At 25.8% G+C, this 19,824-nt stretch overlaps 2 protein-coding genes across 5 annotated transcripts; both read right to left on the reverse strand.

Annotated features, from left to right (window-relative positions):
• Positions 1–362: 362 nt before the first annotated feature.
• LOC114121758 (inner centromere protein A-like) lies at positions 363–8,906 on the reverse strand. 3 transcript variants are annotated; one of them, XM_050201056.1, is made up of 21 exons: positions 8,683–8,906; positions 8,303–8,536; positions 8,037–8,224; positions 7,637–7,702; positions 7,435–7,563; positions 7,194–7,328; positions 6,938–7,004; positions 6,715–6,873; positions 5,783–6,654; positions 5,608–5,718; positions 5,367–5,504; positions 4,981–5,105; positions 4,652–4,889; positions 4,419–4,590; positions 4,083–4,212; positions 3,850–4,031; positions 2,533–3,782; positions 2,058–2,454; positions 1,419–1,486; positions 1,241–1,342; positions 363–1,167 (listed from the first exon to the last, which is right to left on the reverse strand). In XM_050201056.1, exons 2-21 carry the CDS (start codon positions 8,460–8,462, stop codon positions 568–570), a joined length of 5,289 nt encoding a protein of 1,762 aa, XP_050057013.1. In that variant the 5' UTR covers positions 8,463–8,536; positions 8,683–8,906; the 3' UTR covers positions 363–567. The 3 variants fall into 3 exon arrangements, with proteins under 3 accessions (XP_050057013.1, XP_050057012.1, XP_050057011.1); XM_050201055.1 differs by having other exon boundaries at positions 1,241–1,345; XM_050201054.1 differs by having other exon boundaries at positions 1,241–1,345; positions 3,850–4,016; positions 8,037–8,536.
• Positions 8,907–9,940: 1,034 nt separating this feature from the next.
• On the reverse strand, positions 9,941–19,029 carry LOC114121756 (solute carrier family 46 member 3-like). Of its 2 annotated transcripts, XM_027984207.2 has the most exons (8): positions 18,584–19,023; positions 15,667–16,269; positions 14,702–15,059; positions 12,631–12,732; positions 12,415–12,552; positions 12,254–12,337; positions 11,523–11,679; positions 9,941–10,758 (listed from the first exon to the last, which is right to left on the reverse strand). In XM_027984207.2, exons 2-8 carry the CDS (start codon positions 16,195–16,197, stop codon positions 10,620–10,622), a joined length of 1,509 nt encoding a protein of 502 aa, XP_027840008.2. In that variant the 5' UTR covers positions 16,198–16,269; positions 18,584–19,023; the 3' UTR covers positions 9,941–10,619. The 2 variants fall into 2 exon arrangements, with proteins under 2 accessions (XP_027840008.2, XP_027840009.2); XM_027984208.2 differs by lacking the exon at positions 11,523–11,679 and having other exon boundaries at positions 10,530–10,758; positions 18,584–19,029.
• Between the last annotated feature and the right edge of the window lie 795 nt (positions 19,030–19,824).

Genomic DNA, 19,824 nt, shown 5'->3' on the forward strand with positions numbered 1-19,824 from the left:
TTTTAAACGTTTAATTTAACGGTATACGAATCCAATATTCCAACGTCCGTCGTTATCTGCAACTTCTACCGCAATTGTGGCTTATAAAGGTTATAAATTATAATTTATAACTTATAATAACTTATAATGTTATAGGTGTCTGCATAGAATAATAGTATCTGTAGAATATTTATAATCATTTTAACTAAACAATCATTTTTTTTTTAAATTTAAACTCCAAACCAATACATAGCCAAAATAAATTAATTTACATAATATGTTTTATGTATTATATGATACGGCCAATGGGGGGAGAGGCATGGCCCCTGTGGCCACCCCCACGGATAGGTTAATAACGTGATAACTTTGAATTATCCTTGATGTTTGTAGTAGGTATACATTTTATTTTAATAACATAAAACTATTTTGAAAATGTTTATAAATTAAATAAAAAATAATAGCAAGTATAAATGTAAAAAAAAATATTTCAAGTAGATACATATATAAATAATAATATATAAAATAATACATAATATACATAAAAATAATATATATATAATATATAAATGAAGCTTAAAAAAACTTCTTTTAAATAAATTTTGAATAAAAATTAGTTTTGGTATTTATAATAGTATCACAAACCAATTTTTTCATCAAACTTTGAACTATATTGTTTTGTATTTCTAATTCATCCATTTGAAAATCAGTCCATTTACTATCTTCTTCATACATTTGATTCACAACAAATTTATTTACTTTCTCTTCACACTCATCTATGTCAATAATTTGATTCATTTTTTTTATAACTATATCACTTAAATCTTTAGCATTTTTTGGTCTCGCCTTAAAGTTTTTCAATCTTTTAATAGACCTTTTCCATAAAGGTAAATTTGTTTCGTCAATAAAAAAGTCAAGTGAAATTTCTTTGCAGTAATCAAAAATCAATGTTTTATAATCAGCATGCAAAGCTGAATCTGAATCTAAAATAAAGTCATTTGATAAAGAGCTTTGAGAACCATTAAATATTTGATTAGCAGCTGTTAAAACTATTTTGTGAATTTCATCAGATGTATAAGGCATATCAATAATTGATGTACTTTTAGTGGGGCTTTTATAAGGAGGTGGTGGCTTGTTAGGGATTTCTCTTAAAAAAAATTGAGCTTCTTCGGACATTCGAAGACGTTCAATCTGAAAAAAAAACACAAATCCATTACATTGTTAAACATAATTTACCCTGAGAGACGAGAGTTATTCTACGTACTTCTTCTTCAATACGTATTTGTTCTTGTTTTAATTTTTCTGCTTCTTGTTGAGTATGGCTGAGTATAATATCGTTACTTTCATCTTGAAAAGTCTGAGATTTCTTCTAAAACAAATTTAATTTGGTTATTTTATGAATTAGTAAGAACATGTCACATATTTAAAATTATTATTATTACCTGCTCTAGATACTGTTGATAAAATAATTCAAATGATTTTTCATTGTCAACATCATTAATTTTGTGTTCTAGAGTAAAATCAATAAATACATATACAATACATACATATATTACATTATTTACAAAGTTGAAGCAATAAATATATTGTAATAAATTATAAATGATAAATAATTTGTTTTTAAATTGCATAAGAATAAAGTTCATATTATACCATAAATAAATTAAAATAAAATAATTTAATAAATGCCTGCAAAAAATGTAAAAACAAGATCTGAGATTAAATCCAACTTTTTACCCAAATTATAAAATGATAAATGTTTAACTAATAAACACAATTTGAGAACTTAAATTTGGTTTAGAATTTTATTTTATATGAAAAATACTTAAAAACCAATAAAATAAAAATATAAATTAATTTAGTCAATAAATAATACAAATTAGAAATATGGATGTTTAATGCACACAAACTAAAGTAAAAATTGATTATTATGAAATTGAAGTATATATTGATGCATAAAAAGCAAAATAACAGCATGCAGTAAGATAAGCATTAATGAAATAAAAACACAAGCAAAATACATTTTACAGCAGTCAAATTAATAACTGTTTTTTAACAAAAAAAAGAATTTATTCACTTACGAAAATTTAAACATTCTGATACTTTCAATTTTTTTCTTTTAGAAGACGACCACCCTAAATAAACTTTTAATTTTTCCATTTCTAAATCATTTAATCTGGGTAAATACATTTGAAGAGTTTCGGAAAAAATTGGTTGGAAATGTTGTTTAAAAAGTGCATCTGAAATAATTGTTGCTTGCTTTGAGAGAATAATTCGGTTTTGATTCTCTTCTTCGCGTTTTAAGATCAATAATAATGGAGTTTCTTCAGTTAAATTATTAAGATCATTTTTCTCTGAACGAAAAAATGATTTATTCATATTAGATTTTAGTGATTTTTTTGTATCTTTTAGAAGACAGTTAAAAATATGAGTGGTAATAGCATGCACTTTGTCATCAGTGGAATTTTCATTTTGAACCTAAAATATAATACATTAAGTTTGGTTAGGTTATTGGTAAAATAAAAATTTATTACTAAATGGTATGATTTTACTTACAAAATCACTATGCTCATCTGAATACTGTTCAATAAATGTTTTATCCTCAAATAGTGTTTCTCCTTCACTTCTTTCTTCTTCATAAGAAGTTTCATTACTTTGTTCACTGTCGTTTAATTCTATAATACTATCATTTTTATTAAATTGATATGACCCTTGAAAGTCGGATGTATAATCATCTGATGTAAAATCTGAACTATAAATATCATCTAATCCAATTTTATAATTTGGTACATCAAATTTATTGATATTGTTTTCTTGTTTTTCACATACATCAACATCATTTTTATTCAAGTTCATTAGTAGATTTTTTCCACTAGCACTTTTATCACATGAACTTGTTGTATTAGAGCAGTTAATATTGTCATGAACAATCAGTGACTTTTTATTATCTGTTATTAAACATGGTTCTTGGTTATTTGAAGTTTCTGATATAATTTGATTTGAAAAAGAATACTTGCATAAAGGAATATCTAAATTTATACGATTATCAATTGTTTTATTTACTTCACGTGCATGTTTTTCTTCTTTTGAATTTTCTTTGGGATAATTTGATGTTTGAATATTTAATGTATTCTGTGGTTGGGATTTAATACTTACTTCAGTTTCAATTTTATAAGATTTTTTTGAAGCATTACCTTCTTTTGCAGTGTGCTTTTCATGTAACAGCTCATCTCCATTAACTGGAATTGATTCTAAAGCTTGAAATGATTGTTCTGTAAGTTTTTTATTATCAATATTTACTGAATCAAACTTATTTGTATACATATTATGATTTTCCTTCAATTTATTAACATTTTTTTTTTGTAATTCATTTACTGATTTATCTAGAGATATACTATGATTACATGCTGTACTGGTTTCAATTGGATAGAAATATTTTTTCCCATCTATCCATGTTATTTTATCTGATTTATCTATTCGCTGATTATGATCATTTTCATAATTAATTATATTTTGAAGAACAGAACAGCTGGAATCTGTTGAAGAAGAATTAGTTTTTATTGAAGTTTTTGATTCGTGCATATTTTTTTTCTTAATTTCAACCATCAAACTTTTTTTTGATTCTTCAATTTTCTTATCATATAAATTTATTTGTTTCAAAAGATCTTGTTCTTTAGCTTTAAGATTCTCTAATCTAAGTTTTTTTTGTTCTTTTTTCAATCTTAACGATTCTAACTTTTTAGCTTCAAGCTGTTCTTGTAAAGTTATTATCCGCGTATCTAGGTCACTCTGTTCTGAATTTGTACCTTGAAAATAAATGAACATAAATAATTAGGTATAACTTTGTTTTGAAATTTCAATAATTTTATTTACTAATTGATGTTTCTGAAAGATGTTTCTTCAGTTTAACAGGACTTGTTGGTAAAATTGGCGACAATGATCTTTTATCCTTGGTTTTAATTGCATAAAATATTTCTTTTTTATAAGTTGAATCAATAGAATTAAGTGATTGTATATTTTCACTATTGGTATAGTTACATCTAAACATAATATAACTAGTTATTAATTAATAAATATAAATTTATTAGAGAAAATTATACACTAACTTTGTTTTAGAGGTTTGTATAGCTTTATCAATGACAGACTCAGAAGAATGAATAACATCTGTTTGAACTTCAACATTTTGAACTTGATTTAAAATATTTGTTTCAATACTAATAGGAGAAGTTGCTTGATCTAATAAACAAAATAACTAATAATTACCAAAAATTAAACATACAATTGTAAAGTTAATGCACTACTACATTATAAAATGGTAAATCATTAACTTATTTAAATGTCCATTACAATAATAACAATAACTTTTTCCTATTTTATAAACAAGTAAAAATTACAGAATTTTAAACACCTTTAGTGAATAAATCATCAATGTATGAACTCACTTTGCAATATAATTTTAGATTTATCCAATTCAAATTTTGTTGGTAAAGTATTATTTTTTGATTCAATCGGATTAATATTATCATGTTCACTATCAATATTATCAAAAAAGTCAGATTTATCAAATTGCTTAAAAACATGAGAATTAATTGACCGATAATCATGTTCATCTTTCTAAAATCAAATATTTCTTATTACTTTCAAGTACATTTAAGGTTTAATAGAGAAATATTACCTTTGGAAACTGATCTAAGCGTTTTAATTTACGTATTACTTGTTTGGATGATGATTGGTTTCTTAAATGTTGTAGCTGTTCTTCAAGCATTATAAAACGTTGCTTATATACTGAATCAATTACTCTACCAAGCCGTTTTACTTGTGACAAGGAGTGTTCCAATTTTTTTACAGTACCTCTTTGTTTTTGTTTGAACAATTGAAACTGTTTTTCATAACCAGGTCTGTTTTTGAAATTTCTTTAAAATGTACATAATATTGATTGTTAAAATTATTAACTAAGTATAGTGGTGGGATAAAGAACTTGAAATTATTAAAAAAAGTTCTTACTTCACTTGAAGGTCATACATAGTAACTTCCCACTTTAAACGATTAGTTAATGATTTTTCTCTTAAACTAAGAATAGTATGGTGTTGTTTTGCCCTGAGTTTTTCATCCTTCATTAATTGTTCAAACTAAAAAAAAAAAAATTATTCCAGTTTTTTGAGATCTTGGAAAAATATTTGTGTGTAGTTCCAAGTATTTAATTTATTGATTATTAAATGATTTTTTCTAAAAATTTTAGCATGAAAGCAAACATTAAAGAAATAATTGTTGTATTTTAATTGATATCTTCATATATTTTTGTTTTTATTCATAATATTAGATTTGTTATTAATAACTAACTTATACTAAATATTTATTTTAAGACACATTAAAAATCAATATACAATTACCATTTGAATAGAAAAGCCAGTTATTGTTTTATCTACACCCACCATGTTTGATGATAAAACATTTAGTTTGGAAAATGTTGAAGGGATATCACTGTCATTATTAGAATTAGTGTGATCATTGAGCTCGATAGATTGTTCCTGAAATTTTTGCAATTTTGTTAAATATAAATTAAAATTTTAGTAAAAAGTAAAATAGCACGTTGAATTATTAAATAAAAATGTTAAAATATATAAATATTACATTAGTTTTAATTGACATGTCACAACTCATTCTTTCAATATCACATAAAGAGTCATTTAATTGGTCAAGAGTATTAAGTTCTGCTTGGAATTCGTCATGGATTTCAGGAAACTAGTACATAAAAAATAATAATTTAATCTTAAAATTTAACTTATTTGGTTAATTCATTACTTACACAAATAGATGATCTATTATTTGTATTATTTTCATCAAATTTTAAATTAGTGATCGTATTATTATGAAAATTATTTGAATAATTACAATTGTTTTTTAATAACAAATCAAAGTTGTAATTAAGTTTTTTCACAACTTGTTTAATATCTTCATTAGTTATTATATTTAACTTATTAAATAGTATGTCATTATTTATTGCATTCACGTTTTCTTCACGATTATTATTTTCAATTGTTTCAATCGAAAACGAGTTACTAGACTTTGTCTTAGTTGGTTCATCAATTAATGAAGGTTTATAACTATCTAAATAGTTTTTTGGTTCAATATGATTGATACTAGGTAAATTTGTCTTTTCGTTACAAACATTTAGGTCTAGTTTATTAACTTCATTAGAATCAAGATTATTGATTTTATTAGAATACAAATTATTTTCAATTGCACATTCATTTATACTCAAATTAGCAGCTGGTTCACCGAATTCCAAATCATTTTTTTCTGATTGTTGTAAATTAAGTTTACATTTTAATACTGAAATAAAATTCATTGGAGGTGGAGGAGATTTTGAAGTCAACAATGATAATATATTATTATGATTCTCAGTTTGGGTGGATTCTGTATTACACTTTTTAACTGGCAAACACTGATCAAATAATAATTCTTGAAGTTCTTCTAGATGGTCAATATTTTTCATAATTTCCTCATGTGATCTAATAGGCAACTTTAAGCCTGTATGTGATTTAGTATTATTATTTACAATATCTAAAGGCTTTGTACTCAAATTAATGTCAGGCATAATCAATGTTTCTTTATCTAAATTAGCATCATCAACTGGTTGTTTTTCATTATCATGGCACAATTCATTTGAAATTGTCACTAAAAATATAAATTATATTAATCTTTATGTTTTTAATATTCTTAAAACAATATACCTACCATCATTATTATCTTTATGAACGAGAGAAATATCAGTATCAATTAGTTTAGGCATCGAAATATTAAACAAATTTTTATCAAATAATTGATAATCATCATCATTAAATTTTAATTTAGAAAATAAATTTTCAGGTTTGGTAACTTCACGTTGTTGAGGTTCTAAAAACCAATTAAAATTTAAAAACAAAAAATATAAGTTTAATATATTGAGCAGACAACTTACTTTGCTTGATTACTTTTGTTGTTGAAATTTTATTTGCTTCTTTTGAAGATGTACATGCACTTATAATCTAATGATAAAAAAAAATATATATATTTATTTGATTATTCCATTTATAATATATTTAATTTATGTTAAATTAAGTTTAAAAACAAAAACTGTATAATTAAATAGGTAACTTTAAATGTAGATAACTTAGGAATAATGAGCTAAAAGTATCTTATATTATAGTTGAAACAAATTAAATACAAATAATTACATCTTTTGTATCATTTGTACATGTATCTGTAGTATTAAAATCTTTTATTGAATTTTTTTGAATATTTCTAAGAGGTTCTGGTGGTTTTTTAAGACTTTTAACTTTAGGAGGTGGAGGTGACCACGTTTGATCGACCTAAAGAAACATTTTACAATTATAAATATTTTTATGGTTAAACAATAAATTTATGAGTTAGAATATTATGTATTATAGTGGGAACAAATAAAATAAAATTAATTACATCTTTTGTAGCATTTGAATATTCCTCTGCAATTTTAAAATCTTTTTTTGACTTTTTTGGTACAGGTTCTGGAGGTGGTTTTTTAAGACTTTTAACTTTAGATGGTGGAGGTGACCATGTTTGATCCATCTAATAATACATTTTAAAAATAACGTTTAATTGTTAGTAATAAATGAGAAATAATTAATGCTAAGTACTATACTTTAGGTTCATTTGATTCAGTTGCTAAATTAGTACCAATGTTACATTTGTCTTGAACACGGGGAGTCTAAAAATGTAAACATAAAATATAATATAATTGTAAAACCTAATATTTTAATAAACAATTTAAGTTATTGCAAGAAAATATTACACCTTCATATACAGAAATTGTTATTAAAATTCTTATTCATTACTCCAAAAAACATCCTAAAAATTTTTGTTATTTAATAAAAATGTAAAGAAATTATTGTTTTCAATAGTTAATTATTAAGATATGTTTAATACAAATGCATTATTAAGTATTATCATTTATCTTAAAAATATTTAAGTTTTAATTCAATACTCAATATGCTTTCTTAGCTTTCATATAATATAATTAATAATTAATAAATTGTAATTACCTTTTGCTTGATAGAAGCCTTAGCTAGTTCTCTTGTAGTTTTTTGTAACTGATCTAATTTTTTTTTTCGTTCTTCTAATAACTTTTTTTTTTCTAATAAATCTAATTTACATTTTTCAGCTCTTTCTTTTTTCTTTTTTTCAATAAATAATTTTGTTTCTATAGTCTTAGTATTTTTTGGCAGTGTACCTAAATTAATATAAATATTCAAGATAATTATTATATGAATTAGTAGGTAGTTACAATATTGAATTAGATAATACTTACATTGCTCATTAACTAGAATAGTTTCATTTATAGTAGGAATTGATGGTTTTATTATTGGCTTATTTAAAATTTGAATTGTATCCTTAACTGTTGGTAAATGTGGTTTAGATTTTTGCTTACAGGTATCCCCCGTTATTATAGCTTCTGATACATGAATCATAGTTTTGGTTAATTTAGTTTATAAGGACTTTTTGTCTTAAATTGAAACTAACACCTCTTTGAGTATACATATTCCTACAAAAATTTAAATAATAGTAAAAGTTGTTTAAGATAACACATGATTTTAGTCATAAGATAAACTTGGTTCATCAAACAAAAATACATGTTAAAATAGGAATTATACTAGTACATATTTAAAAACAAATAAATATTATACTCACTGTAGTTACTCATATATTTATACACATATTAAAAATATAACTAAAATTATGACATTTTTAGTCTATTTAGGCACTGATCAAATATAATTCGCTGTAATAAAAATAAGTTAAATACGCAAGATAAAATATATGGAACAAATTTTAGATTTTTTCTATTTTTTGTTGCAAAAAATATTAAGAACAAACGTTTTACGTTTACAAAAATACAACAATTTATCATAATAATATTATGAATCCAACGAATTCTGTTATCAGTTTGTTATCAGTACTCTTAATATTTACAATTTTTTTTTTTAATTGTTGTTACCTTATCCTGTGAAACCAGTAACCACAGTCAAAATATTCAAAGAAATTTTGATATGAATTCAATGTTACTTATGAATAAGAAATTATTATTTTAAGTAATAATTCCTTTGAATCATCATTGAAATTTCTCTGAATTCACTATTCAAGCATTTTATAGTACTATTTGATACTTAACACTTAATTACTCAAACCACTAAGATCAATTTATTGTACCAAATGAAAATATCAATATACTTGGCATGGCTAAACATGTATATTATATATTATATAATTTATATTTAGCCACGATACTTGGTAGGTAGGGTAGGTTACTAGGGTTACTTACGTATTAGAAAACCAAACACTATGACAGGGATGGAAATTCCATGATACACAAAAAACTTAAATATATTTTTATTACACACATATATTTTTATGTATTATATATATATATATATATATATATATATTAAAAGCGGACGTAAATTATAAATAATAATAATATATTGGGTACATATTAAATATTTTTCATGGCACACTCGAAAAAAAAGCTAATTTTTGGCACGTATCATTCAAATTATTTGCCACCCCTGTAAATACTATGATAATATATCTTACGATTATATTTTTAATGACTGATCACCGGATCACAGACTACAGGATTTACCTTTATTTAAATTTTGAATTAGGAAGTATTTATGTTTCAAGAACGTAATTGGAAAATGATAAATCTAATGTAGGGGAAACTGACATAAACTGTGTAAAGGCGTTATTTTTAGTTATTAAGTTTTTAAGTTATTATTACGTCATTATTAAAAACAATATAAGTAATCTCACACATTTTTGGAGACTACTCTGCCAACCTCCACGTGGTGGACTATTCTGGGTAATGCTAGTAGACTGAAGGGACTCAATTCGAAAAACCCAACAATATTGGTAGGACTCAACTCCGATAATCCAAAACTCAAAAGTATTTACGGAACTTAATTCAATGTCAGCCATTTTTTTCTCACATTAATATCATTATTCTTACACCCGGGAAATATATTATATGGCTGACATTGGATATAATAATATATATCATATAATATAGTAAATTTCCCGGGTGTAAGAATAATGATGTTAATGTGAGAAAAAAATTGTTTTTATTATCTATAAGTCTATAAATGAGGATTTATAAACAGCTTAAATTATTATTATTTTTCGTAAGTATAAGGTATGTACATTTTACTCGTATAGCATTTTATGATCGAAATAACTATAAGACAAAGAAACAGCCACTCAATTTGCAAATAACTATTCATAGGGTCGGAGCACGCCATAGTATATAAGATTATTAGTATATTTTTTCTTTGGTCTTCATCTCAATTGTACCAACTAAATTTAATTTTGAATTTTTGCTTCCAGGAACAATTCTTAAAAATTAAAAATCAAAACATTTTTACTTTTCCAAAAATAACGTAATTTATACATTGTTCATAATCCTCTCAAATATGAAAAAAAAAGTGTAATAATAGGTAGGTATTATAATACTATAACCAATGACAAATGATAATACATAATTATAATCGTGTTATTAGTTAAATAAATTATATTTAAGTAATATGTTAGTTTTTTCATAAATGTATTAAAAAATCAGTCGCATAGTTTTGTTAGTTTTGTATCGGATCTACAATCGTACCATAATTTGAAGTACTTAAAGTTTTTGGCTTAACTTTTGGATTTTTTAATACGTCATCTTTTGTTTCATTTAAGTATTCATATTCATTTGTTCGTTTCATATACAACCATCTAAACAAAAAACAAAAGTTAACAATTACTGTTATAGTAATATCTTAATTAGCTTATTTACTTATTCAATATTTTGTAAGTAGTACCTATAAAAAGTAAAGACCTGTTTACATTTAATATTTAAATCAAATATTGTTCGGATAATTCAATTAAGCAATTATTTTTCATTCCTATGTTTTAACATTGATACTATTTATACAAGTCAAAGAAAATATGCTTCGTATGATTATCATAAATCAATTAGAATTAAACAAAGAATCAATGGCGTAATTATGGTGAGGGGGTTTGGGCATCCCCTATGACTTTTTTTTCTTAAAGACTGGTTAACTAAATTTATGTACTGATTTAACTATAAAATATTATTATATTATATACTCCATATTTTAGAGAAGTAAAACAAAAAAATCCGAATTATTTATGCTAATTTTATACATTAAATACTTCGTAGTAAACGCAGACGCAGTGATAGGTATCACTATTGTAGTGTTGTACAATACTACTATGTATTGTATGATGTCTATTAATTGTGATAGTAATAGAAAAATAAACCACTGAGCAGTCAAGTATTATTTTATGGCGGATCGACGAATAGGTAAAATGTAAAAAAGTTTCACCCCCCCCTCCCCCCAACATGACCAAATTATGCCACTGCTAATAATGTAGGTATTTTATAAAAGTTATTTTTTAGTAAACAAAACTTTTTTCAAAAAAAACCTTTTAAATTTGAACATTTTAACTAATTTAGATAAAATAATTTTATTTACAGGAATAAAGCAATAGTCGGAGCGATGAATATGAAGGTGATCAAATAAAATGCTCCGGGTAGAACATTAATTGTGGCTTCGTATAAGCCATTGTACCCGAGTCCAAACACCAATGAAACCATAATTTCCGCAATGCCAAAAACAGCGGCTATTTGAGCTTAAATAGAAGACAAATACATTAATTATATCAGTCATAACTCATAACTATAATTAATTTTTAAAATTTAACAATTTATTAAATGTTTAGAATTTTGATATGTGATACATTGTAGATATATATGGGAATTTATGATTAATAGTTCTTTTATAATCTCATTATTAGTTAAATATTTTTCTAATAATAATGATATTTATAATTACTTTTTTTAAAGTAATAATACTATTAGTGATTTGGTACCAAATGTATTATTGTAGATATATGTAAAATTATATCTTTAGTGACTAAGTGATGTTTTTGTCTACTTACTTTTGGTGTAAAACATTAAAATATTGTAAATTTCAAAATATTTTTTACAAAATAAATATTTAAAAAAAAAAATGTAGTTAATATCATAAGAGAAAACAAATAGTTTTTCAAACTCTAAGAGGGATGGGTTATTTAAAAATAAATAAGGGAGAAGCTTGGAAAACGTCTATACTTATAGAATTGAAGTGATGTTATCCGTCTCGTATTATTTCCTTACTTTGACACTAAATAATATAATAATTAATGTTAAAATATTTGATCTTACTGAGTTCAGTTTTTGGTACTAATTTTGTCATCAGTGATTTGGTAGATACATTTTCTGCACATGTTAAAATCGATACTAATGGTCCTGTGTACACGGTTAAGCTCATTAATTAATGTAAAAAAAAAATATATATACTTATATCATCTATTATTTTTATTTACCAATATAGAAAAGCAATTCGGTTTTAGCGAAGGTGTAGAATAGTGCACCCAGTGTTTGGCTAATCGATGATAACATTCCTATTATTTCATCGGAAATTTTCAATAGCTTACTTAGCAAAATCGAGGTGAATAAAAGACCTTAAATAAAATAAATTTTGTTAATATTGACAGCCATTCTATTATTATAGTTTTTATATAATTATTGTTGATGCAAACCGATAATGTTAATTATTATTTCATACGATGCAAATACGCTGTATTTTAATTCATTCCAATTGAATTGAACACGAGTGTACAAATAAATTACTGTATGGTAACCTGTACAAGTATACAAATAAATATCATATTATAAATTATAATAAAATTAATTATGGTTTAGTTCTATAAACATCCTATCATATTATGAGATTACTAACATATACGAGTATGTTTGTAATGTAAAACTATTATTAAAAAACGTTTTAAATGGCTGTACCTTATTTTGAGTTTGATTAAGGTAATTGGTTTTATAATATTATGTCGTATATTATACGGTTCATACTCTTTTTAAATTTGATTTAGTTGTCACTTTGATTTCTTTATAAACATATAATTAAACATAGACCCCATAACATAACAATAATTAGAATAAGAAGCATTACAACTCGACCTCCAATTATGTATCATTTTCAATCCATTCAGCGGCGTATTTAGTATTTATTTAAGTAAGGAGATATGACTAAAATTGTCAAATCGATGCCAAATGTCCCAGCATCTTATTAATTATTATCTACTGATAAAGTTATAAACGAAAAGAAAACACTACAAGCACATATATATGTTAAAATGAGTTAAGTGGTGAGATATATCTCCCTAATTTACCCCTCGTAAATACGCCACTGCAAGTATTAATATTATTTACTTTTTGAAGGAAACTAAATATTATATAAACACTATATAAATATTAATTAAAAATTTTAAACTATTAGCTTGAGATGCCCTTTTAATAAAGATCAATAATAATACAACTAAATGGAAATTATTCGTTAAAGAGGTTCGTTTTTATAATATAGTATGTCAATGCTTAGTTTTTGTAAAATAATATCAAAAGAAATATGACAAATAACTGTTTTACGCTGATAGACTAATCATTTAAAATCATTATTAGGTACTTATTATCAGGGCCGGATTTAGGGTTGTGGGAGTCCCAGGGCCCACATAAGATTGAAATATAAGAATTTTTAGTTGATCTACATGCTTAAAAACTTAAACTTTAAAATTATATTACCGATGGGTTATTTCCTCATCATGCTATTAATTTCTTATCACATCAATTTTGCTTATTGAACATAATTAATACAGATTTCTAAAATGTCAATACAATTAATAAGTAAATACAAGCATTGACTATAGAATTCTATTCTATAATCAATAATACAAGTAACCTTTAAAGTTATCTCTTTTAATTTTTTAATTTAGTACATCAAAATCATTAAATAGGTAAGTGCGCAGTGTGAATATTTTAATATTATTAATAAAATCAGTATTTTTCTAGTAAACAGATAGTATCAAACAAAACATTATTTTTAGACAGTGGGCAATATTTTTTCCAGTAAATAAAATCCATATTTCGAACGTAGTGTACATATGTATAATAATTTATACAACATACACGAAATAATACTAGTTTTGAAATTCAAATAACTATTATGATTTATGACGCATCACTTAACTCTGTAGTTAAGTAATTATATTTATAATTAAGTAGTAATGGTAGAAAATTATCAAATCCAATCTAGTGAGTCGTTTAATCACAGTTATAGCGCCACTTGTTAAACTTAAAAAAAAAAATAGAATATTTTTTGCAAATTACTAGAAAAATTAAAAAAAAAAAGGTAATTATTTTGTGGGGACTCTTTTTTTAAATTGAATCTTGTGGGGTCACGGTATCTGGTCAACGTAACCTCCATAAATTCGGCCCTGCTTATCATTACTATTTATCATATAACTTTTGAATGGAAACAAATATAGTTTAATAATATATTAGGTATTGTTATTTTTTGAAACTAATACAATAGACCTGATAAATTAACTGGATTTATTTCAAATGTGAATAAATTCCATTGCAAATCTTAGAACTATACTTTGAATTTTAGAATCACCATAAAAGTAACCTCGATACCACTAAAGAAAAAAATCAAAATTTTAAACTTGAAAGTATTAATAACTTATTTGTCCTCTTTGTTTTTCAAACTCTAAAATATTATTATTCAACTATATAATTTTATTACTTCTTGCTTATACTAACCAGCATTTATGCCAGAACTTGCCATGAATATAATTAATAAAATTATGATTCTTATTCTTTGTCTGTTCGGACGTTGTTTAAAAGTAGTACTGAACGATTGGGTTATGTGAGTGAAATCTAGAAATTCTGATATAGTCGTCCGGTATGATTTGTTTTTATCTACTTCTGTGACTGGAGTCACATCTTTCACAAACAATAATCCATATACCAGACCTATTATAATCAATGAAGATGTTGTAAGATATGCACCGTAGAATCCTAACTTATTATATATTATGCCGGACATTGACGTTCCGATTGCCATAGATACAGCCATAACAGCATTCAACGCCCCAATTCTGAATGTTCGTTGTTCCAACTAAAAAAAATACAAAAAAAATAAAATAAAATAAAATAACGTTTATACACTAAAACTAAAACAATTAACGATAAATAGGTAGTCTTCATAGATTTTCAGACGATTTTCTATATATATTCTTATATTAAGTGTATGTATTTGTTAGTGGCTTATAGGTAAATTATAATAAATATATTTTTGTTTTAATCAAACAGTTTGATTTTTGCTGTAACATAAGTTTATAAGTTCTTTACAAGTATTATAAAGTTTTAAAATTATATATTTCCTATACGTCGTCATTCTTTAATAAATACTTATTGTGACTACTTATATATTATATATTATTGTCCGATTTTAGTGTTATGAAAATATTTGTAGGGCTTATCCCGAATTGTATACGAATCGATACGATTGTTAGGTGGGATATAACATATACATATAATATTTAGAAACTTTGCTTTATCAGTGTTAAAGTTCATGGTAATGAAAATATAAAAAATCTGTTTTTCAATAAATGTATATGTTCGTTTTTTTCGGATTATCGGGACAAAATTACAAGCAACCGATGTGTCCCAATAAAGCGGAATCGACTGTATTAAAAAAAAAAAAAAAAAAAAAATGAACCAACCGAAGTGGCGTCTCCGATGTAACTGTAAGCGGTCATGGTCATCAGGGTTTGGCCGCCAGTCAGGGCCCAAGGTATCGTTTCGGCGATGCCGGCCGCCTCCATGGGCAGCTGGTAGTAAAAGACGCACAGCAGTTGGCCCACGTTCCGGGCCAGTTCGCCGTAAAGCGGCAACAGCATGCACGGGACGCGCTTCCGGGTCCGGTCGCTCCAGGCGCCCACCAACAGCATGAGCACGCACGGCAGCACGTTTTGCGCGCACGTCTGCCACATCATCATGCCGGTGACCAGCTCCTGGACGGCCACCTCGTCGGCCGAATGTCCGGTCGTGCTCTTCGTCACCAGCGCCTCGCACGTCTCGTCCGGAAGCCGGAGGTTCACCCGGCACGCCTTTTGCATGTTCAGGTTGGACACGGTGAGCGTGACCATCGTGAACGCCGTCATGTAGCACGCGACTATTGGCTCGACGGTGACGCCGCTCCAGAACCGCCGCCACACCGACACCGTGGCCGCGGCCGGCTTGTGAAGGCTCATGTCGATGATTGACACCGGCACGTGGTCGTCGTCGTGGACCGAAGTGGACGGGCGATGATGCGCTTTATTGATCTGTGTTTAAGCAAATAAACAATAGCAAACTTTGTTCATGTCTCGTAAAGTTTTTAATTTAATCGTTTTGTTTGATTATTATTATTTTTGTTATTTTTGAAAATTTGATTTGCACTGTGTATATTATTATAGTCACTCAGATTTAACTTGTATCTATTTATGATTACCTAACCCAACACCCGTTCATCACTAATAAAGTAAAAATAAAATTGCAGTTAAATCAATGGACTGCTAAAACTGTTGACATTTAAAAACTGTGTTTTTTCTTTATAGACATTATTTAAGTTTCAATTTGCTTAGAAATTAGGTATTTTAAGGAGAAATAACGATATTTTTATTTAAATTTTGTCGTAATTTAAAAATATTATTCGCGAGTACTCGAAACTTTTAACCTGTATTACTATATTTTATACACTCTTTAATGATGATGTTTTACAATGCCGTGTTTTCAATAAAAATTAATTAAATCTACGGTAATACCCAATAATAATAATAAAAAAAATCACTTAGAAAATTATTTACTCTGAATTCAAAATATATAATATATACAAGCTAAATAAAATCTGAAATGTATTCTATGGGCATCCATTCTAACAACGGCATAATATATAGTCTACTTAATTTATAGTTGTTTATTTTTCCATTTGCTATTTTAATTTAAGAACTTAAATTTAATTTAATAATAAACCTTAGAGTTATAAAAACAAAAACATTTACTATTATAAAAAAATATTATGACTCAATAACTGATTTAAAACACTTAGGTGTATCGGCGTTTATATTTTATTTTTGACAGACACAAAAGGCGTTTTGAAGTTGTCGAGAAAAATTCACTCCTCGAATGTCGCTCCTACGTACTATTAATTATAATAAAACCATGAGGCATGCAGTATTAAAATTGCGATTTGTATGAAGATTGTTGAAAAAGTTCATGATGTTCCACGAAATGAGTATACAAAACTTTTGAGGAATCTTAGTTAAGTTTTCCCAGTATAAGTGCATCAGCCCTACTCCTTAAAAAGCAAAATTCTATTATTATACGTCATTAAAGTCATTATATGTAGTTATTGGGTAGTGTCAACTCTGCAGTTAGAATACAAATATTTTGGATATTGCTTGATGAAGTGGGATAAACATTTACTAGACGTTTATTATTTCGAAAAATGTCTTTAATATTATATTTTTGTTTATATTTTTTACTCGAGCATCTTATTACTTCTTTCTTTTTTATTATTGTTGGCGAAACTACTATTAATATTTAATTATTAATAAGGGACAAAATGTGTTTTTTTATTTCATAGTAGGTATAAAACAGGAAACTTTTGAAAAAGTTGATGTGTAAAGATATCAATATATACAGAGTGATTCTATTATTTAAAAATCTATTAACGTTTTGAAAATATTTTTATTGCTATAATTTTTTAAGTTTTTTGAATAAAAACACACATTTTTAATTTAATATTTGAAAGCAAAATATTTTTTGAATTTAAATGTATAATAGATGAATTCGTACGAGTAGATAGTTTATGTATGACTTATGACACATACTCATATGCAACATATTATACAACAATTCTCTTAAGTTGAACTTATTTCTAGCTCAAAAAAGTTTTTTTAAAAATACGATAATTTTTAGCAGTATGAAAACAATCTTAAACTTCCACTACAGCCTATATTAACACGTTGGGGTAATCGCAGTTTTTTTATTATTGTGACATCTTAGAAATTATCAAAGAAATAATTCTTCAATTGAATAGTGAAGACTCTATTCCAATTAAAAAATCCTAAGATCTGATAAAAGTTCCTAACTTGAAAGCTAATTTAATTTACATCAAATCAAATTTTGAAATAATTCCGAGCACGATAAAAATATAAGAATCGAAAGAATTAATACTTATGTTTTATATAATTTTAAATAAAATGTTTTCGATTCAATTTTAAGCGCATATTTTGTAGTACACTACAGCATTTTTAGAAACATATTTTATGCATATAAATCAGGTTCCTATTCATGAGTTATAATAGAACTTAATTTTGCCTAATAAACATATTCTACTCAGTTTGATAATTAAACTAGCAAGTAGATCATTTTATTTTAAGAACGTATTTATAGTGAATTTTATTTTTATTTATGACAAATGGCGTACAATAAAATAATTGTTTAGTTTAAATTACGCAATAATGAGTAATTTTGATTTGTCAAACACATTCAATGGATAGAATTTTGATAATCTATAAATGCGCACTGTGTGTTAGTTAGTTTTATATCACTTAAAAAAGTTGAGTTGACTTAACATTATAAGTTAAAAGTTACCTTATTTAAATTGACTATTGCTCCACTTAGATGGCATTCGATTTTTGACGGCAACGATAGGTTGACAATTACACGCTTCGCATCATTTTTAACGCTGAGTTGAGGAAGATAAGTATTCGTATTTATTTTTGGCGCGAAAATGCTTTAAACGTAAAAAAATGAGTGGTCCGGTCACTGTAGTAAACCCAACTAAATAATGTTACACTATAATAATAGTGAAATATTTAACTGACAATTGTACATATGTTAGGAATACTATGCGCCGTATACACGGTATGCTGTGGTGTTTTTCCTTATCAAGTATTTTAATTATTACTATCGGTTTGAATGGAAACACCAATGCTCACGGTGTATACTCTGAGAACTTTAAGCCCCCTTCTTTTTCTTCATTTATACATCGAACGATTCTTGTCAGTCTCGTGTATACTCTCAATGCTGATGAATACAAAATGAATGCTTCTAATTTAATACATTTATTTAACTGTTAAACACCAGAAAAAATGTTTGTCTGATTTAAAAAAAAATAGCTATCCAATGAAAAGTGAGGTATACTTGGTAATAAGTAATAGAAAAATACATAAGTACATTTAATTATAAAAATAAAATTACGTTGGTATGTAATGTACCTAATCAATATGGTGTAAGATATATTTCCACGTAAAACCATTATTAATAATTGAGATTTTGCATTCTTCTTATCGTGGCATCTTTAAACTACATGTTTTACATCTACAATGTCTTCTTTGTTGTATTTTAAACATCGAAGTGTGGCTTAAACAGGTAGTTAATGTTATATCAGTTCGCTGAACTTTCTGTTAATACGATAATCTTTTTTTTTTTTTTATAAAATAATGTATTTTTGTTAGAAATATTGAGACAAAAGTCCTATCAGTTAAGTAGTTAACTGTAATATTATATATATAGATATATATTACGTAAGTAATTAATATGTTATAATGTAAGAAGTAATTTATGTTTGTGTCACTGATTTTTGTGACCTATAAGATATAATGATTGTAGTTTATTCTGTTACTAAGTATGCATCAAGTAATGGTTCTTTATTTCGTTGTTTTCGTCCAGTTAATTAGAAAATAATGACAAATTTGAAATAGCAAGTTTATTTGACGACTATCTGATAACAATTTAATCAAACGATCAATTTACACAAAAAAAAAAAGTTGATAAATGTTTGTAAAGTTAAACGTTGATATTAAATGATATTCGTACCTAAAGAGTTGGCT

Source organism: Aphis gossypii, chromosome 2 (assembly GCF_020184175.1).
Source record: "Aphis gossypii isolate Hap1 chromosome 2, ASM2018417v2, whole genome shotgun sequence".
In the NCBI taxonomy this organism is placed as follows: Eukaryota; Metazoa; Arthropoda; class Insecta; order Hemiptera; family Aphididae; genus Aphis; species Aphis gossypii.